Here is a 19,642-nt window from a genome sequence, read left to right as displayed (position 1 = left end):
TACTGCATGTTTGAGGGTCAGATTATATAAAAATGATGATATCATACAATTAAGTATATGGGGCCCTAGAGCAGACTGGGGGCCATAAAAATCCTTTGGAGGGCCACATCTGGCCTGCGAGCCTCCAGTTGGACAGCCCTGCCCTATACAATTAACATAAAGAGATAGATGATAGAGAGATAGATAAATGATAGATAGATAGATAGATAGATAGAAGACAGATAGATGATAGAGAGACAGATAGATAAAGAGACAGATAGATGATAGAGAGATAGATAGATGATAGAGAGATAGATGAGAGACAGATAGATGATAGATATATAGATGAGAGATAGATAGATGATAAAGAGATAGATAAATGATAGATAGATAGATAGATAGATAGATAGATAGATAGATAGACAGATAGATGATAGATAGATGAGAGACAGATAGATGATAGATAGATACGTGTAGATAGATAGGATAGATAAATAGGATATATAGATAGATGATAGATAGATATGTGTAGATAGATAGGATAGATAGATATCCCACTGCTCACCCAGTCAATAGTTCTGTACCTGAGACATCCCAGCTAAAGCGGAGACTTGTCTATGGAAGCAATAAACAAAGAATCATTGCTAGGCCTTATTACTACTGCCTGTGGTAAATATAGGGCGACTCAGTGCACAGAGAGTGTTTTGTCACTGGGTCCCACTAAGGAACGTGTTGGGTGCTATGTGGAACAATAGGCATATATTTATGCAAGTACAATGGCCTATTGGTTCCGCAGAGACACAAATCACTCAGCAGCTTCTCTAAATCTTTCCCTTATTTGTTCCACCTACAGTGGCCTTTCTGTCAGCCGGCTCATTGCAATGTCCGTATTGTCTGACCTTGTTTCCTCTGTCTCTGCCCGTTCCCTTCTCTTTCTCCCACACCTCTCATTCAGTAGCTTTATATCTGCACAGTGATTACTGACCCAAATCCTCATTGCTGCATCAGTACCTCCAAGCACTGCTGCATCTGGTCTAACTGGCACATAAGGGGCAATGAGTAAGTATAGCAGCAGCAGGACCCAAGGGTGTAGGGGGGCCTGGTCACATGATACCACTGCTGGGTTGCACACAAAGGGCCCCTACCACCCACCTGTGTATGGCCGTGTACATAGGGTGTTGGTGGGGGACCAGTGTTATGTCAGGTGAAAAAAAATAGTCAAATATTAATCTTAGGGTAATGGAACACAGGGCCTTCTCAGCACCCCTGCACCTACCTGTGCATGGCAGGCTTTTCTGGAACCCTTTGGCCCCCTATCACCCACCCATGCATGGCCATTGATTGCCAGCCTTACATAGGGTGGTGGTGGGCCCTGGAATATACTTTATTTCTGAGGCCCAATGTTATTTCAGATGCAAAAAAGGTCAAAATTGGCACTTAGTGTAATGGCACGCAGGGCTTTTTCGGCACTGGCCGTCCTTTGGGCCATTATTATTACAGGTACCAAGAGGAACCTTTTCAGCAGGGCCGGCACTTTCCTGGAGGGTGTCAACAGATCTCAAGGGGAATTTTCAACCCCTGTCGTTATGTTCTCATGAAAATATCCCTTTAATTGTTGAGCCTCAATCAAATATGCTAGTTTCCTGTGCTGTTTGCTGGCTCAGCCCCAAAGATGCTATATTTACCCTCATTCTGCACGCGAAAGACAATGAGCTCAGAACAATTGCTTCTCAAACAACTTTATTTTATGTTTAGAAAAAATATTATGTTTTAGTAACAGCTGGTTCCTATGTGCAACACACACATATATTTGTATATATTCATAACAAAATATAAAACTTAAGGCACTTTGGGTGTTTTTGCCACAGTCTGTCCCGGTCTTTGAAACAGGAAATAGGAACAATTACAGGAACCAACGCAACAGTGATCCCCAACACATTCACTAGCATGCATGGCACAGAAATAGCAGCGCCCTAAAGGGAAAACATGCCCCCCTTTTTGACATAAGCTCATTCACTTGGGCTTAGGTAGAAAGCACCTTATTTTTGAAAGACATAGCCAATTCCACAGATTGAAAGGAAATCATGCTACCGACAAAGCACTTCCCATCATCCCTTAGGCTCACAGTATAATACAACCCCTCTCTTGAAGTAAAGGATTCTGGGACTTGAAGCCCCTCTGCTTTCTATAGTCCCTTTAGAAAGCAGAGGGATTTCAAGTTGCAGAATCCATCACATTGCACTGGAACTAAGTAAGGCAGGGGTTGCATTATACTGTGTTAACAGAACCAGACAAGGGTTGAATTGGGCCCTGGCCCACCGACCCAAGTCCATTCCCCTGTCCAAGCGCCCCTGGGTGCGCTCCCTCTCCCCTCTCCTCTCCCCAGGAGGTAAAAGGCAAACAGTGCGGAGCGGTTGGGTCACAGCACCGGTGGGTCAGACTATCACGGTCTCCTTTTAATCTTAGAATCAGGTATGTCTCTGTTTCTGGAAGATCAGATTATGTTTATATACTTTTTCTACATATGCCCAACTGTATAAATCCATGTCAAGAAAAGGGGTATATTTCCCTTTAAATAACAGCATGTTTTGGCTTTTTGAAAAGCAACTACAAATACATGCCTTTTCTTTCCTTCCCACACCCCAACTGTCTGCCCTGCTTTCTCCCTTGTAGGCTCACAAAATGATCTGTTATGCACTGCCTAGTACTTCAGGATACTGGTGTATACTGTATGTGTGGGGCTGCACATTCACAGGAGATCACTGGGGGGGGCCCTATATCTTGTGGGGAAAACAAGGGCAATCATCAGGAGCACATGCCCCACAAACACCAGGTACAGGACACACAATCCCCTGTGCTGGAGGACTGCAGGTCCTTATTAGTCCCCCTTCTACCTATAAAGCAACTCTTCGGGGGCCCTGTGGCACATGAAATGCATATTCCATCTTAAAGCAAACAATTAACACTAACAGAAATAACTTCTTCTCTGCTCCACAAGAAGTTACATACAGCAGCTGCCTGGTTCTCTGTTGTATTTAAACCCGAACCTGAGAGAGAAACACAATATGTTACGTATTGTCCATATGGTTTACAAGCAGAAGGTCCATTCAGGTGTGCAATGTACCTTTGCAGGACCAGGGGGGATGATGCACAAACACAATGTTTGCCTTAGTCCTGTAAAGTGATGTACCAAATCCATCATTTTTGGTTTGAGACAAATAATCAAACCACCATATAAGATTCAACCGATTGCCAAACTGCATCCAACACTGTATTTCAGTTTGAAAAAACAAAAACAAATTGCATAATCTGTGAACCAAAAATTGCAGTGTTTGGTTGTTCAGAGTATTACGTTCAAAATTCAGATTTAGTGAAAAGTACTGGAATAGGGCTGAATCATCCTGGACCAAATCCTGCATTGGATACATCTCTAGCTGGAGCCCATAGCAACCAAAAACACAAGTTAGTCACAGTCTGATATTAGAATGGTTATGGGCAACTGTGACCCTCCAGGTGTTGTTTTACTACAACACCCACCTTCCTACAAAGAGTCAGTGATGTACAAGAACCAATCCAGGCAGGTACCTGATGGTGCTGGTAAAGGGGTCAGATCAATGGCAGCCTGAAAAGGCAGGCGAAGAGGAGCTGGGTGTTTATAGAGTTAACATTAAGGTCTAACAATATAAAGCACGCTCCTAAGCTTGGGAATACTGAACCCTTGGAACCTCAACCTACCCTTTTATTCCTGCTGCCAACAACTTACCCATGCTGTGAGTCCCAGGCTGGAAGCCCAACAATTGGTTATACCCAGGGTTGTATTTAGGGCCGGTGCCACCCTAAGCACTGGACCTAAATGCTCCCCTTGGGTTCCAGAAGTGATGTCATGCATACAAGGTTCATAATGTCACTCCCTATATGTGTGATGTCACTTCCTATACGCCTATGTTCCTCGAGGACACCCTCACCGCTAACCGGATTTCAATAGGTTTAATCTGGCGGCTGGGGAGGTTTGATCATCAAAATGTGTGCTTGAATGTCATACTGTAAACCCCTGCTGTACAACATATAAACCACCTGACTGAAAATGTACCATTTCTTACCTTAACTTTCTGTTTTCCCATTGAAATTGCAGTTATATTTATACCAGTGTAGGGCTGACACAATTCAGTTTATATTACACACACACCTTGACACATCCCGCTACTTTCTCCTTTTCTTGGCTCGACAGATCACTAATACAAGGGCCAGGACCAACACCAGCAACACTACGATTAGCACTACTATGGTTGTTTGGGGATCTGAGGAATCAAACAAAATAAAAACCATTGTCATTACCAATCACCATACAATGCGTTTCTGGGCAATGCTCCAGCCTGATAGGACCATTCTCTGAGTACAGTACTTACATGATTTCACCGGTATTTTAAAGATTCTTGGCTTTTCTCCATTTTGAACTCGACATTCCAGCTTCTCCCTCACTTCGCTCTCGGTGGCGTTTACAACAATCCAGCTTTTTACAGTTACAATGCCACCGTGTGTCTCCAACTTGCTCCCATTTAGATTTCCTTCTCCCACGCCATTCCAGGTAGTATTAGGTTGTGGATAGCCGGTAGCCAAACAAGTAACGTTTGTCCTGCCATTTAGGGATTTGACTTCCATGTTTGCATTGAGGGGTTCTGGGAGGAAGAACACAGCAGAAAACATTAGACTGATCATAAAAGCTGAAATCAAACACAATCAGGATTTCTGCCTAATTTGGCAGCTATTTTCCCATGTATGTGCCCACAATGATTGCTGCCCTGATCATAGCCTATTCAAATATAAATTGGGAAGGGTGCAAACTGCAAAGTCACATGGGCCATTCACTTCTACAGCCAGATTGTATGGTCTGTGCTATCAGCATTGCATAGGCCTTCTCATGTAACCCATCTTTCACCCGAGGGCCAAAAGTTTGAATTCAATAGATTAGACCCATCACATAAAGATATACTGGTTTGGTGATCTGGCAAATGGCAGCTTACCTTGAAACAAGTGTATATTTGGTGGCTTTTATTAGTTACCTTGTTCTGTATTTTATACTGCTGTCTGGTTGCTATGGGTCCACCTTCCCTAACAACCAGAGGAACCATGCACTCGTTTGAATTGACAGACTGGTATATGAATAAGAGTGGTTCTCAAAAAAATAGATAAATGAAAAAATAACTGATAATAAAAGTCATGTGTCAGTCCTTGGTATTTCTCTAGAAACACTGATTTTTCTTTGATAGTGGACAATATGGAATCACATATGGAAACCTTTGCTTGTCGACTGGCTGATCTGGCTGCTACGTGTGCCATATATACTTTTCAATGAACTGACAAGACAGTTCAGTCCATTTCTAGCAGTGGTTTAGATTCTATGATCCACTACACCCATAGTGACCAATCACCATTTATGGCTGTTATCAGTCTAATGCAGGTTCTGATCAATCTAATGAGGTTTCGATCAGTCTAATGCAGGTACGAGACAAGTCAATAATCCCCACTGTGTGCTTCATTATCAATTCTGAAATTGGTCTTACCATATACATAAATAGAGGTTTCCCCTGATAAAGTTCCAGACATGGAAGTATTGAATAGACAGCGGTAGGCTCCTTCATCACCAGCCTGTACTTTCCACACAATGATCTCGGTTACATTCAGATCCAGACTGGAGAATCTCAGTCTATTTCTATAGGTGTCCATGACTTCCACCCCTTCCTTCCGGAAAATTGCAACATTGTCTTGTTTATCTTTTACAGTCCTCTGCCATGTCACCTGAGTAACTTCCACAGGTTTCCGAAGGACACATTTTAGAGATAAACTTTCACCCAGCCTTACGGCTTTGGACTTTTCTGTCAGCACATCACCTGGAATTTTCAATTTGGTGTTCAGCAAAGAAAATAAATAACTGCCACAAATCCCCCCTAACTGGCCTTCAGGCTGGGCCCCCTTAGCCCATAACAAGGTTACAGATATATAGAAACATTGGGGTAACAGTCACCCCGCTATAGTTCCAGGGGTACCCAGGGCACAAATAAGCACTCACCCCAAATCCCCCCCTAACTGGCCTTCAGGCTGGGCCCCCTTAGCCCATAACAAGGTTACAGATATATAGAAACATTGGGGTAACAGTCACCCCGCTATAGTTCCAGGGGTACCCAGGGCACAAATAAGCACTCACCCCAAATCCCCCCTAACTGGCCTTCAGGCTGGGCCCCCTTAGCCCATAACAAGGTTACAGATATATAGAAACATTGGGGTAACAGTCACCCTGCTATAGTTCCAGGGGTACCCAGGGCACAAATAAGCACTCACCCCAAATCCCCCCCTAACTGGCCTTCAGGCTGGGCCCCCTTAGCTCATAACAAGGTTACAGGTATATAGAAACATTGGGGTAACAGTCACCCTGCTATAGTTCCAGGGGTACCCAGGGCACAAATAAGCACTCACCCCAAATCACCCCCTAACTGGCCTTCAGGCTGGGCCCCCTTAGCCCATAACAAGGTTACAGATATATAGAAACATTGGGGTAACAGTCACCCTGCTATAGTTCCAGGGGTACCCAGGGCACAAATAAGCACTCACCCCAAATCCCCCCCCTAACTGGCCTTCAGGCTGGGCCCCCTTAGCCCATAACAAGGTTACAGATATATAGAAACATTGGGGTAACAGTCACCCCACTATAGTTCCAGGGGTACCCAGGGCACAAATAAGCACTCACCCCAAATCCCCCCCTAACTGGCCTTCAGGCTGGGCCCCCTTAGCCCATAACAAGGTTATGCAAATAGCAACCTGCATGGTCTTGGAATGCTACACTATCCGGGGGTAGGGGGTGGGGGGCGAGGGCAGTCACTACTTACCAAAGCTGATATAAGTTATCCCTTTTACAGAACCAACTGCAAAAATATTGAAAATACAGGGGTACATCCCTTCATCATCAGCCTGGGTGTTCCACACGGTAATGGCAGTTTCCTTTAATCCCAACACGGTGATGTTCACTCTGTTCTGGTATGGCGCCAGGACTTTTTGGCCACCCTCAGCCGTGTATGTTGCAACCTGATCCTCTTTGTTTCTTACAATCTTCTGCCATGTCACCTGAATAGGTTCCCCTGGCATTTGTAATTTACATCTCAAAGTCACACTTTCACCCAGTCTTGCCAGCGTTACATTTTCGGTTAAGATGTTTCCTGTTACGTCAAGAAAGTAAATGTGATTTTAGTGAATTCACTGTGTTTTGTATGGTTTCCTACTGCAGCACATGTTGCACACTTAAGGGTGAAGACATACAGAGCTACTAGTAGCAGCTACTTGTTGTGGCTACTAAAATAGACCAATAGAATTATCATTTACTGATAATTGTCTCTACGTGTGTTTTAGCAGAGGCAAATCTCATTAATTTCTACGGCAAGGTATTTTCTGGAGATTAGTAGCCGTGAAAAAGTAGCTGCTACTAGTAGCTCCATGTGCCTTCACCCTAATGCAGTGATCCCCAACCAGTGCTGTTGTGAACAACATGTTGCTTACCACTCCATTTGATGTAGCTCCCATGGGCCTCAAAGCAGGTACCCATTTTTGAATTTCTGGCTTGGAGGCATAAAACCATGTATACTGCCAAGCAGTGCCTCCTGTAGGCTGCCAGTCCACATTATGCTACCAAATAACAAATCACAGCCCTTTTTGGGCACCCCCTGGGAACTTTTTTTTTTTTCTTTGTGTTGCTCCCCAACATTTTTTATATTTAAATGTTGCGCGTGAGTAAAAAAGGTTGGGGACCCCTGCCCTGAAGCAATAGCACATGGTGATACCCTAGGGTAACCAGATCACTTGAAAATTTAGGGACACATATAAAAATGCATGTTGCAGGGAAGCACTGATTATATTAAACTGTAATCAGTGCAGCCCTTCTAGCTGGATTTTCTAAATGTGTCCACCCTATGTTACCCAAATTACATTAACATTTATTTATAAAGCGCCAACATATTCCGCAGCGCTGTACAATAAGTGGGTTTCATACATTGGGCATACAGAGTAACATATAAAGCAACCAATAACCGATACAGGAGGGGAAGAGAGCCCTGCCCAAAAGAGCTTACACTCTACAAGGAGTAACATATAAAGCAATCAGTAACCGATACAAGAGGGGAAGAGAGCCCTGCCCCAAAGAGCTTACACTCTACCAGGAGTAACATATAAAGCAATCAGTAACCGATACAGGAGGGGAAGGGAGCCCTGCCCAAAAGAGCTTACACTCTACCAGGAGTAACATATAAAGCAATCAGTAACCGATACAGGAGGGGAAGGGAGCCCTGCCCAAAAGAGCTTCCACTCTACAAGGAGTAACATATAAAGCAATCAGTAACCGATACAGGAGGGGAAGAGAGCCCTGCCCAAAAGAGCTTACACTCTACAAGGAGTAACATATAAAGCAATCAGTAACCGATACAGGAGGGGAAGGGAGCCCTGCCCAAAAGAGCTTACACTCTACAAGGAGTAACATATAAAGCAATCAGTAACCGATACAGGAGGGGAAGAGAGCCCTGCCCAAAAGAGCTTACACTCTACAAGGAGAAAGGCTTGAGACACAAGGTGTAGTGCATTTTAGCCTTGCTAAAAACACAGTGTGGAATGTCATGATACTAGTAGTATTTTAACACAATTAACAACTGGTTTTCAGAGGCTATAATTTTATTTCTACCCTTTAAGCTTCACTTTAGACACTGCATGGAGATATCTGGACAGGAAGTGGTAAAGGAAACAAGACCCAGGCAAACATATACACCAAAGGATAATTATCTAAGGAAGCAGGGTCCCTCCCAAATAAAGTGTCCCAACTCACAAGACCCCTTAAGTGTGGGAGGGAAAAGGAGATAAAGCAGAGCTTACAAAAACCAGAAGTTACACGACACGGAGATCCAACGGCCCGAAAGAGGAAAATTCAGATGTACGTTGGCGTTTATTGGCAGGGCTTTTGTATGGAACTTTCTAAATAGTCTGGGTGGAAGGATAAAAGTACAGGCTTACAGAGGTGGCTCTGTGTGCTTTTGTACAGTAAGTGTATTCTCCCACCCACTTGTAATACCCACCGCAGCTGTGACTGAACTGTACATCCCACTCGGCAAGGAGAAATCTCTGCTACTTTAGAATTGGCAGAGATTCCTCTCATGATTTACAGCCTTGGCATTTCTGTGCCCGCACCTGTATATTTACTGTACATCTATAGTACCAAATTATAAACTCCATATAGCTCCATCTATTTTATTATTTTAGTTACTGCCATCAGTTCACCTGCCAATGGAGCTTACAATCTATTTGCCTACTATCAGGCACATAAGTAGCTGCTAAGCCAATTACCCTGTCTGTATGTTTTTTTGGACTGTGTATGGTGGAAACCCACAGAACCTGCATAGAGGCAGTCGCCTAGTCAGAATCAAACCCAGGACCCCAGTACGGGGAGGCAGCAATGACCCTTTGGTTTCATTTTTTTAAAATACTTAGTATAAACACACACATCCTTTATCCCACGGACTTACCACGGACGCTGGAAACCATGCACACCGCACACAGCAGGCACAGGAGAAACATGGATTCTTCTATGGATTCTGCCTGGGAAATATAATAGCAAGTCAAATTAAATGTATAGTGAGATATTTTCATGTTCACATAACAGTCACAGAATTTGCCCCATGCTATTAACCCATAGCAACCAATCACATGCTGGCTTTCAAACTGTAAATCAGTAAACGATACCGGTGCTTGGATACTCCCATGTTACTGCATACGGTAGTAATATAGATTGTAAGCTCTACGGGGGCAGGGACCTCCTTCCTCTTGTGTCCTCGACTCTTAACTTATTGCAGCTGTATTTATCTTGTATCTATCTGTATTTATTGTTGTACTTTGTATTTATCTATTATTAAGTAGCACTTTATAAATATATATACATACATACGGTGCAGATACTGTACTTTACCCCAGACTAATGCAGTGTAAACGTTAAATCATTTATCTCACTGATTAAAGTAGAAAGAAAATCTCCAATCTGTTTCCGATAATTGTCTTCATTTACTGAGGGACAAATAAACATTTTTGTAGTAAAGCAAGTGTAATACCAGATGTTCTGTTCCTTTATCTTCCCTTCCCTTTATTTGTCTGGAGTAGTCCTTCAGTTATACAGCAGTTACCGGTCCACTTTACTATCCAGCCGGCAACAACCTCCTCACTCCACTGTTGATCCTAGAGGTCTGCGCTCAGCACTCAGGCCGTCCTGTACACTGCCCGTCACACAGGCATCTCCTTCTTCCTATTTCCTGAACAGCCCAAATGGTGGAGCCCCAGAGTTGCATAGTTTCAATACTGTAATAAAATAATTCTATATGTGACCACTCCGTTTAACCCTTATTGCTGGGACATTTTAGTACTGCCATGTCACTTTTAGCCAAACAACACACAATAAGGCTTAGAGCAAAAATTTAACTGGATATATAAATTTATAATCATTGGCATTACAGCGGTAAGCATTAAAAAATTGCCTGCAGTTTTCAGGATTTACCCGATTTTTGCCCCTCACTTTGTCTTCCACAGTAACAGACCCAACCCCCTCTTCAAATAAGCTGCACCTGAATTTGTTTAAACTTAAAAGAGCTGTAAGGCTGATGCCACACGTGGCGTTTTTACGCTGCGTATTTTCTTCGGCGGCTAAAAAACGCACTATATCATCATCCATAGAAATAACTTGAAAAGACTCGAAGCAAATCACACAATGCGTAAATACGCTAGAAAACGCCTTAGCACGGATTTTTCAAGTGTTTGCCGAAATACGCCAGTATTTGCACAGCAAGCTATTCCTATGTATACACATGGCGTTTTTTACTATTTCGCACTATTAGCACCATGGAAACGGGATTTGCTACGTCACCAGTACTAGGCTGAAAAACGCCATAGTCAGGGGCTGTGTGGCTTGTGCGGCGTTTTTAGGCTGAGAAAATACGCAGCGTAAAAACGCCACGTGTGGCATCAGCCTAAGCTCTCTACTAATCACCTCAGATAAAAGCAAAGTTAAGGTGGCCACACACGTGGTGATTTTTGATCTTTGACCGATGGTCGCACAAAAGATAGCTCCAACCCTCCACTGACGTTCAGGGATGAATTGTCAGATATGGAGGTAGAAACAATAGGAATTCTACCTACTTCTGGCGATTCAGCCCTGAACATAGAATTTCCTCAGGCGCCTTTGATCGGCAAGTTGACCGATATCTGCAGCTTTCTGCGATATCGGTCGCCTTGCCGAGTTGTCATACATGCACCGAATATCATATGAAACGAGGTTTCGTACGATATCGGTGCGTGTATGACCAGCTTAAGACAGAGCTGGGGCAATGGCCATTGTCATGGCCAGGGGTGTAAAAGGGCATGGCTGTGTCAGAACAAAGCGTGGCCAAGAGGGAGTGAGTTGAGAGATCTCTGTGGCAGACAAGCAGTTAAAATACATATGGGGCCTAGCTATCAAGCTACATAAAATGTGATTTTCATCCCGTTCCTCCAAATTGCTCATTAAAAATAACTAGTTGATGTATATAAGGCTAATGGCAGATGTAGCGCTTGGCGTATATTTTCGGCAAGCCGAAAATCACTTGCCGAAAATAGCGCCATACGCCTCCTACCTGTGCCTGCACCCGAATGAATGAAATACACTCAAGTGAAGGCACATGTAGCCGATATCCGCCAAAAAACGCAAGACTTTGTATCTTCGGTGGATATCGGCTACATGTGCCTGCACCCGAGCGTATTCCACTCATTCGGGTGCAGGCACAAGTAGAGTGAATGGCGGTATTTTCGGCAAGTGATTTTTGGCTTGCCGAAAATATACGCCATACGCTCAGTGTGGCATCGGCCTAAAAGAGCTGTAAGGTCTCTACTAATCACCTCAGATACAAGCAAAGTTAGGCTGATGCCACACGGGGGTATTCTCGGCAAGCCGAAAAACGCTTGCCGAGAATACGCCCCTCCACTGTAGATTTACCCTACCTTGTGCCTGCACCCAAATGAATGGAATACGTTCGGGTGCAGGCACATGTAGCTAATATCCGCCAAAAAAGCGAGACTTCATATCTTCGGCGGATATTGGCTACATGTGCCTGCACCCGAGCACATTTCATTCATTCGGGTGCAGGCACAGGTAGGTACGTATGGTGGTATTTTTGACAAGTGGAAAATATACGCCATACGCTAAGGGGCTGATTTACTTACCCACGAACGGGTCGAATGGAGTCCGATTGCGTTTTTTTCGTAATGATCGGTATTTTGCGATTTTTTCGTATGTTTTGCGATTTTTTCGGATTCTTTACGAATTTTTCGTTACCAATACGATTTTTGCGTAAAAACGCGAGTTTTCGTATCCATTACGAAAGTTGCGTAAAAAGTTGCGCATTTTTCGCAGCGTTAAAACTTACGCGAAAAGTTGCGCATTTTTCGTAGCGTTAAGTTTTAACTCGCGTTTTTACGCAAAAATCGTATTGGTAACGAAAAATTCGTAAAGAATCCGAAAAAATCGCAAAACATACGAAAAAGTCGCAAAATGTTCGTTTTCAAGTCGGAACTTTTCCAATTCGGGTCGGATTCGTGGGTTAGTAAATCAGCCCCTAAGTGTGGCATCAGCCAACAGAGCTGGGGACGTGGCCATTCTCATGGCCAGGAGTGTACAAGGGCATGGTTGGGTCAGTTAAAATACATATGGGGCCTAGTTATCAAGCTGCATAAAAAATATATATGCTGAAATAATGGTGTAAAAATGTGTGGCCAAATAAATAGTGTATTTAAATTATTTATAGTGATGTGTTTCTCCATACACAGGATTTTACACTTTCATCCCATTCCTCCAAATTGCTCATTGCTAGTTGATGTATATAAAGGTGTGTATTTACATTTATGCTGCCCAGTCTGTAGTGTATATAGTGGAAAAACTGACTTGTGAGCCATTAGCCTTGCACCATTATTTTACACCACCTTTAAGGTTGCCACCTTGCTGGTATTTCACAGGCTTAGTCAGTAAAATACCATCTAGGGCTGAGGCTGGCATAACAGATTTACCAGCAATGTATTTGCCAGTAAATGTTTAATCCCTAATTACTCTGCTACCGTCCCATCACTGGGAATGTCTGACATATCGGCATCCCCAAGGGTTTCCTTGTGTGTACAAAAAGTAGAATGGGAAAAAATATGTGCTACATGATATGTTGCACAAAATTCTCTGCATTAAACTTTGCAATTATTAGCCTTAAAATGTGTGTCTAGGAGGGAACATCGCTTCATCTGCACCCTCTCCAACCCTTCCTTCTTGCCAGCAGCCGCTTGCCTCCTTCCCTCTCCTGACACCATAATGTGTTGATTCATCAATGGGTGACCATTATCACCTAAACACTGATTTCCACTGTAAGTATTTTTGTGGCTGCATATCCGATAAGGAACTTCATGAATAAGAATAAGGAGCCTATGACTAAAGCTTTGTCTGTGACATTATTAGGAAAAATCCTGCAATGCTGTTTTTTTATTAACTGAAACAGAGAACTACTGATTAACAGAACATGTATAGCAGTTAAAAATTAATATATGTAAGTAGGTCTTCTGTGGTTTAGTTTTAAACTTGCCATGTGAAAACCCCCTAATAGTCTTCCAATTTGTAAGTATAAATTTCGTTAACCCCCCAAAGTGGCCAGTGGTTGTGGAGCCAGTACGGAACAATATGGGGCAATCAGAGTTTACCAAAATTTGCTACAGATCCGTGGTAAGAGTTAGAGGGCTGATAAATTGTCTTATACAATATTACCAAATGAAAAATGGAGCTTTACTCTTTTGAAAGGCCATGGATAGGCCGTTGTGGGAGCTAAATCCATGATCAATTAACCATATTTGCTTGCTATCACTACTGTAGCAATATGGCCACTAGCTGCCATCACCTGAAATGTTAGCAGGTGGGCCAAGCGAGCATCTGGCCTGTGTACTGTCTTATCTATTAGGGAGTCCTGTGTGTGTGGTGCAGATTTGAACTTGTGAGTGTTATGGGAATAGTCTGTGAGGTAACCGGGAGGTACATACAGCAAATGGGAATGTGAGGGTAAGTGTCTCATGAGGTAACCGGGAAGTACATACAGCAAATGGGAATGTGAGGGTAAGTGTCTCATGAGGTAACCGGGAGGTACATACAGCAAATGGGAATGTGAGGGTAAGTGTCTCATGAGGTAACCGGGAAGTACATACAGCAAATGGGAATGTGAGGGTAAGTGTCTCATGAGGTAACCGGGAGGTACATACAGCAAATGGGAATGTGAGGGTAAGTGTCTCATGAGGTAACCGGGAAGTACATACAGCAAATGGGAATGTGAGGGTAAGTGTCTCATGAGGTAACCGGGAGGTACATACAGCAAATGGGAATGTGAGGGTAAGTGTCTCATGAGGTAACCGGGAGGTACATACAGCAAATGGAATGTGAGGGTAAGTGTCTCATGAGGTAACTGGGAGGTACATACAGCAAATGGAATGTGAGGGTAAGTGTCTCATGAGGTAACTGGGAAGTACATACAGCAAATGGGAATGTGAGGGTAAGTGTCTCATGAGGTAACCCGGGAGGTACATACAGCAAATGGGAATGTGAGGTAAGTGTCTCATGAGGTAACGGGAAGTACATACAGCAAATGGGAATGTGAGGGTAAGTGTCTCATGAGGTAAGGTACATACAGCAAATGGGAATGTGAGGGTAAGTGTCTCATGAGGTAACTGGGAAGTACATACAGCAAATGGGAATGTGAGGGTAAGTGTCTCATGAGGTAACGGGGAAGTACATACAGCAAATGGGAATGTGAGGGTAAGTGTCTCATGAGGTAACCGGGAAGTACATACAGCAAATGGGAATGTGAGGGTAAGTGTCTCATGAGGTAACCGGGAAGTACATACAGCAAATGGGAATGTGAGGGTAAGTGTCTCATGAGGTAACCGGGAAGTACATACAGCAAATGGGAATGTGAGGGTAAGTGTCTCATGAGGTAACGGAAGTACATACAGCAAATGGGAATGTTGAGGGTAAGTGTCTCATGAGGTAACGGGAGGTACATACAGCAAATGGGAATGTGAGGGTAAGTGTCTCATGAGGTAACCGGGAAGTACATACAGCAAATGGGAATGTGAGGGTAAGTGTCTCATGAGGTAACTGGGAAGTACATACAGCAAATGGGAATGTGAGGGTAAGTGTCTCATGAGGTAACCGGGAAGTACATACAGCAAATGGGAATGTGAGGGTAAGTGTCTCATGAGGTAACCGGGAAGTACATACAGCAAAATGGGAAATGTGAGGGTAAGTGTCTCATGAGGTAACTGGGAAGTACATACAGCAAATGGGAATGTGAGGGTAAGTGTCTCATGAGGTAACCTGGGAAGTACATACAGCAAATGGGAATGTGAGGGTAAGTGTCTCATGAGGTAACCGGGAAGTACATACAGCAAAATGGAATGTGAGGGTAAGTGTCTCATGAGGTAACACGGGAGTACATACAGCAATGGGAATGTGAGGGTAAGTGTCTCATGAGGTAACCGGGAGTACATACAGCAAATGGGAATGTGAGGGTAAGTGTCTCATGAGGTAACCGGGAAGTACATACAGCAAATGGGAATGTGAGGGTAAGTGTCTCATGAGGTAACCAGGAAGTACATACAGCAAATGGGAATGTGAGGGTAAGTGTCTCATGAGGTAAATAGAAGTCTATAAAGCAAATTAGATTTACCCCAATGTGTAATGAAAGGCACAAAGTTTGCCGAGTTGCAGTAACTTGTAGCAACCCATAAGATTACTGCTTTTGCAGGTAAATGCTACCTGCTTCCTTGATGTCTAGACCTTTGGCAAGCTTTGAACCTTCTATTATGTAACCCATAAGACACATAAATAATAGTTTGTATATAAGTATGAGACTGCTTTCTAAGGGTGCAAAACTGAATCACAAGTTAAGATCAGGACTTTCTCTAGAACCACTGCGATGCCATTTAAAACATGGATCTGTTAGGCCCAGAGAAAAGTTACTATTGATTTTACAGATAATTAATTGTACATGTAGTACAGGTATGGGATCCCTTTTCTGGAAACCCGTTATCCAGAAGGCTCCGAATTACAGAAAGCCCGTCTCCCATAGACTCCATTTTAATCAAATAATTCAGAATTTAAAAACTGATTTCCTTTTTCTCTGTAATAATAAAACAGTACCTTGTAATTGATCCCAACTAAGATATAATTACCCCTTATTGGGGGCAGAACAGTCCTATTGGGTTTATTTCATGGTTAAATGATTCCCTTTTCTCTGTAATAATAAAACAGTACCTCGTGATTGATCCCAACTAAGATATAATTACCCCTTATTGGGGGCAGCACAGTCCTATTGGGTTTATTTAATGGTTAAATGATTCCCTTTTCTCTGTAATAATAAAACAGTACCTGTACTTGATCCCAACTAAGATATAATTACCCCTTATTGGGGGCAGAACAGCCCTATTGGGTTTATTTCATGGTTAAATGATTCCCTTTTCTCTGTAATAATAAAACAGTACCTGTACTTGATCCCAACTAAGATATAATTACCCCTTATTGGGGCAGAACAGCCCTATTGGGTTTATTTCATGGTTAAATGATTCCCTTTTCTCTGTAATAATAAAACAGTACCTGTACTTGATCCCAACTAAGATATAATTACCCCTTATTGGGGGCAGAACAGCCCTATTGGGTTTATTTCATGGTTAAATGATTCCCTTTTCTCTGTAATAATAAAACAGTACCTGTACTTGATCCCAACTAAGATATAATTACCTCTTATTGGGGCAGAACAGCCCTATTGGGTTTATTTAATGGTTAAATGATTCCCTTTTCTCTGTAATAATAAAACAGTACCTGTACTTGATCCCAACTAAGATATAATTACCCCTTATTGGGGCAGAACAGCCCTATTGGGTTTATTTAATGGTTAAATGATTCCCTTTTCTCTGTAATAATAAAACAGTACCTGTACTTGATCCCAACTAAGATATAATTACCCCTTATTGGGGGCAGAACAGCCCTATTGGGTTTATTAATGTTTAAATGATTTTTTAGTATACTTAAGGTATGGAGATCCAAATCCAGGTCTCAAGTATTTTGGATAACAGGTCCCATAACTGTAATACAAAAAGTATCCCACCGATCTACCTCTTCTTTGTTATCAATATAAGGGGAACTGCTTATATTGATATAACTCAGTTTATTTTGCTGAGAAATTACATATTATAAATAGAACCCTGAAACATAAAGTGACATACAAGAATGCTGAAATGATTCCTATTAGTCAGTGACCAGTGGAGCATACAATCTTATGCAATCCCATACTTGCACATTCAAGTTACATGCACACTGGCAAGGGGGGGAAAGGAATTGCACCAAAGTGGAGGAAACTGACATTAGACTTATAAATAATGGCGTTAAACGTACCAATGCAGGAATGGCTGCCCCCTGGGCTACACAGCGGGGTATTTATATAAACTATAGTAGGGTTTCTGTAGCAAACACCCCAGCTGTACCAGTGCAGGAACGGCTGCCCCCGGGGCTACACAGCGGGGTATTTATATAAACTATAGTAGGGTTTCTGTAGCAAACACCCCAGCTGTACCAGGGCAGGAATGGCTGCCCCCGGGGCTACACAGCGGGGTATTTATATAAACTATAGTAGGGTTTCTGTAGCAAACACCCCAGCTGTACCAGTGCAGGAATGGCTGCCCCGGGGCTACACAGCGGGGTATTTATATAAACTATAGTAGGGTTTCTGTAGCAAACACCCCAGCTGTACCAGTGCAGGAATGGCTGCCCCCGGGGCTACACAGCGGGGTATTTATATAAACTATAGTAGGGTTTCTGTAGCAAACACCCCAGCTGTACCAGTGCAGGAATGGCTGCCCCCGGGGCTACACAGCGGGGTATTTATATAAACTATAGTAGGGTTTCTGTAGCAAACACCCCAGCTGTACCAGTGCAGGAATGGCTGCCCCCGGGGCTACACAGCGGGGTATTTATATAAACTATAGTAGGGTTTCTGTAGCAAACACCCCAGCTGTACCAGTGCAGGAATGGCTGCCCCCGGGGCTACACAGCGGGGTATTTATATAAACTATAGTAGGGTTTCTGTAGCAAACACCCCAGCTGTACCAGTGCAGGAATGGCTGCCCCCGGGGCTACACAGCGGGGTATTTATATAAACTATAGTAGGGTTTCTGTAGCAAACACCCCAGCTGTACCAGTGCAGGAATGGCTGCCCCCGGGGCTACACAGCGGGGTATTTATATAAACTATAGTAGGGTTTCTGTAGCAAACACCCCAGCTGTACCAGTGCAGGAATGGCTGCCCCCGGGGCTACACAGCGGGGTTTTTATATAAACTATAGTAGGGTTTCTGTAGCAAACACCCCAGCTGTACCAGTGCAGGAATGGCTGCCCCCGGGGCTACACAGCGGGGTATTTATATAAACTATAGTAGGGTTTCTGTAGCAAACACCCCAGCTGTACCAGTGCAGGAATGGCTGCCCCCGGGGCTACACAGCAGCTTTGTTAATATAAACTATAGAAGCCTTTCTGAAGCAAACACACAACTTTTACTGACGCAGGGCCACTCTACATTATAATTTAATTACTTTGATGTTTTGGTGTTACTGTTCTCTTAAGAACATTTTGCTTGCCAGAATAATGTCCTCAGCTTCAGAAAGATGAAGTTAAGTGATTCAACTTTTTGATGTAGGAAGGAAAATTTTCTAATGGGATTAGTGGGAAAAAGAACTTGCTCTTAAAAGATATTAAGGTGTAAAGAAATATTTTAGTCCTTTTTCGTGAATCCCCTCATTCAGTGATATCAACCCAACTCTATGGAGATACCCCTGGGTGGGGATCATACCCCAGAACTCAGCAATGTATTGCAAGTAAATCCCATTGCCAAAGCAGTTTGCTTCTATTTAGCTGACAACATATTATGAGCCAATTATCTCTCCTTTATATAAAATTCCATCCATGCCAATTAAAACAAGCCACAGAGAATACAGACTATTTCCACATTCCCAGTATATTGCCCCTTTACATTTGTTTGGTGCAATACAAAATACAAGTGTCACAGCACAGTATTGGGAGAGCAAGCAGTTACCCAGCCTGCCCCAGTCGCAGCTACTAAAGTGACATCTCCAGCTGCCCCAAACCAGAACCGACAGTGCTACAGTGTAAGAGCTGAGCCTTGTGAATACATAGCTAGAGACAGAGATAAACATGCAGTTCCTACCTTACCAGCCATTGCAAGGGAGCTGCTGCTGCATAAACTGACTGAATGAGCAGCACTACTTTCGGACTTTCTCCCCCATTTTTTCTTTTTTAAATTCTGACCACTAGGTGGCAGTGTATCGGAAATTGATGCGGTTGGTTCTGTGAGATTTTTAAAGTACAGGTATGGGACCTGTTATCCAGAATGCTTGGGACCTGGGGTCCTCCGGATAAGGGATCTTTCCATAATTTAGATCTCCATACCATGAGTCTGCTAAAAATCATTTAAATATTGAATAAACCCCATAGGATTGTTTTGCCTCCAATAATGGGTAATTATATCTTA

The 19,642-nt window shown here is 43.1% G+C and overlaps 1 protein-coding gene across 2 annotated transcripts; it reads right to left on the bottom strand.

Moving 5' to 3' along the window:
- Positions 1–1,702: 1,702 nt before the first annotated feature.
- On the bottom strand, positions 1,703–19,341 carry LOC116408739 (OX-2 membrane glycoprotein-like). 2 transcript variants are annotated; one of them, XM_031896464.1, is made up of 7 exons: positions 19,319–19,341; positions 9,531–9,603; positions 6,861–7,187; positions 5,541–5,867; positions 4,386–4,655; positions 4,166–4,277; positions 1,703–3,026 (listed from the first exon to the last, which is right to left on the bottom strand). In XM_031896464.1, exons 1-6 carry the CDS (start codon positions 19,328–19,330, stop codon positions 4,180–4,182), a joined length of 1,107 nt encoding a protein of 368 aa, XP_031752324.1. In that variant the 5' UTR covers positions 19,331–19,341; the 3' UTR covers positions 1,703–3,026; positions 4,166–4,179. The 2 variants fall into 2 exon arrangements, with proteins under 2 accessions (XP_031752324.1, XP_031752325.1); XM_031896465.1 differs by lacking the exon at positions 19,319–19,341 and adding an exon at positions 10,110–10,446.
- Positions 19,342–19,642: the final 301 nt, after the last annotated feature.

The sequence above is a fragment of the Xenopus tropicalis genome, chromosome 2 (genome assembly GCF_000004195.4).
Source record: "Xenopus tropicalis strain Nigerian chromosome 2, UCB_Xtro_10.0, whole genome shotgun sequence".
In the NCBI taxonomy this organism is placed as follows: Eukaryota; Metazoa; Chordata; class Amphibia; order Anura; family Pipidae; genus Xenopus; species Xenopus tropicalis.
Note: the sequence above shows the minus strand (reverse complement) of the source record. Positions and strands in the feature narration are given on the sequence as shown.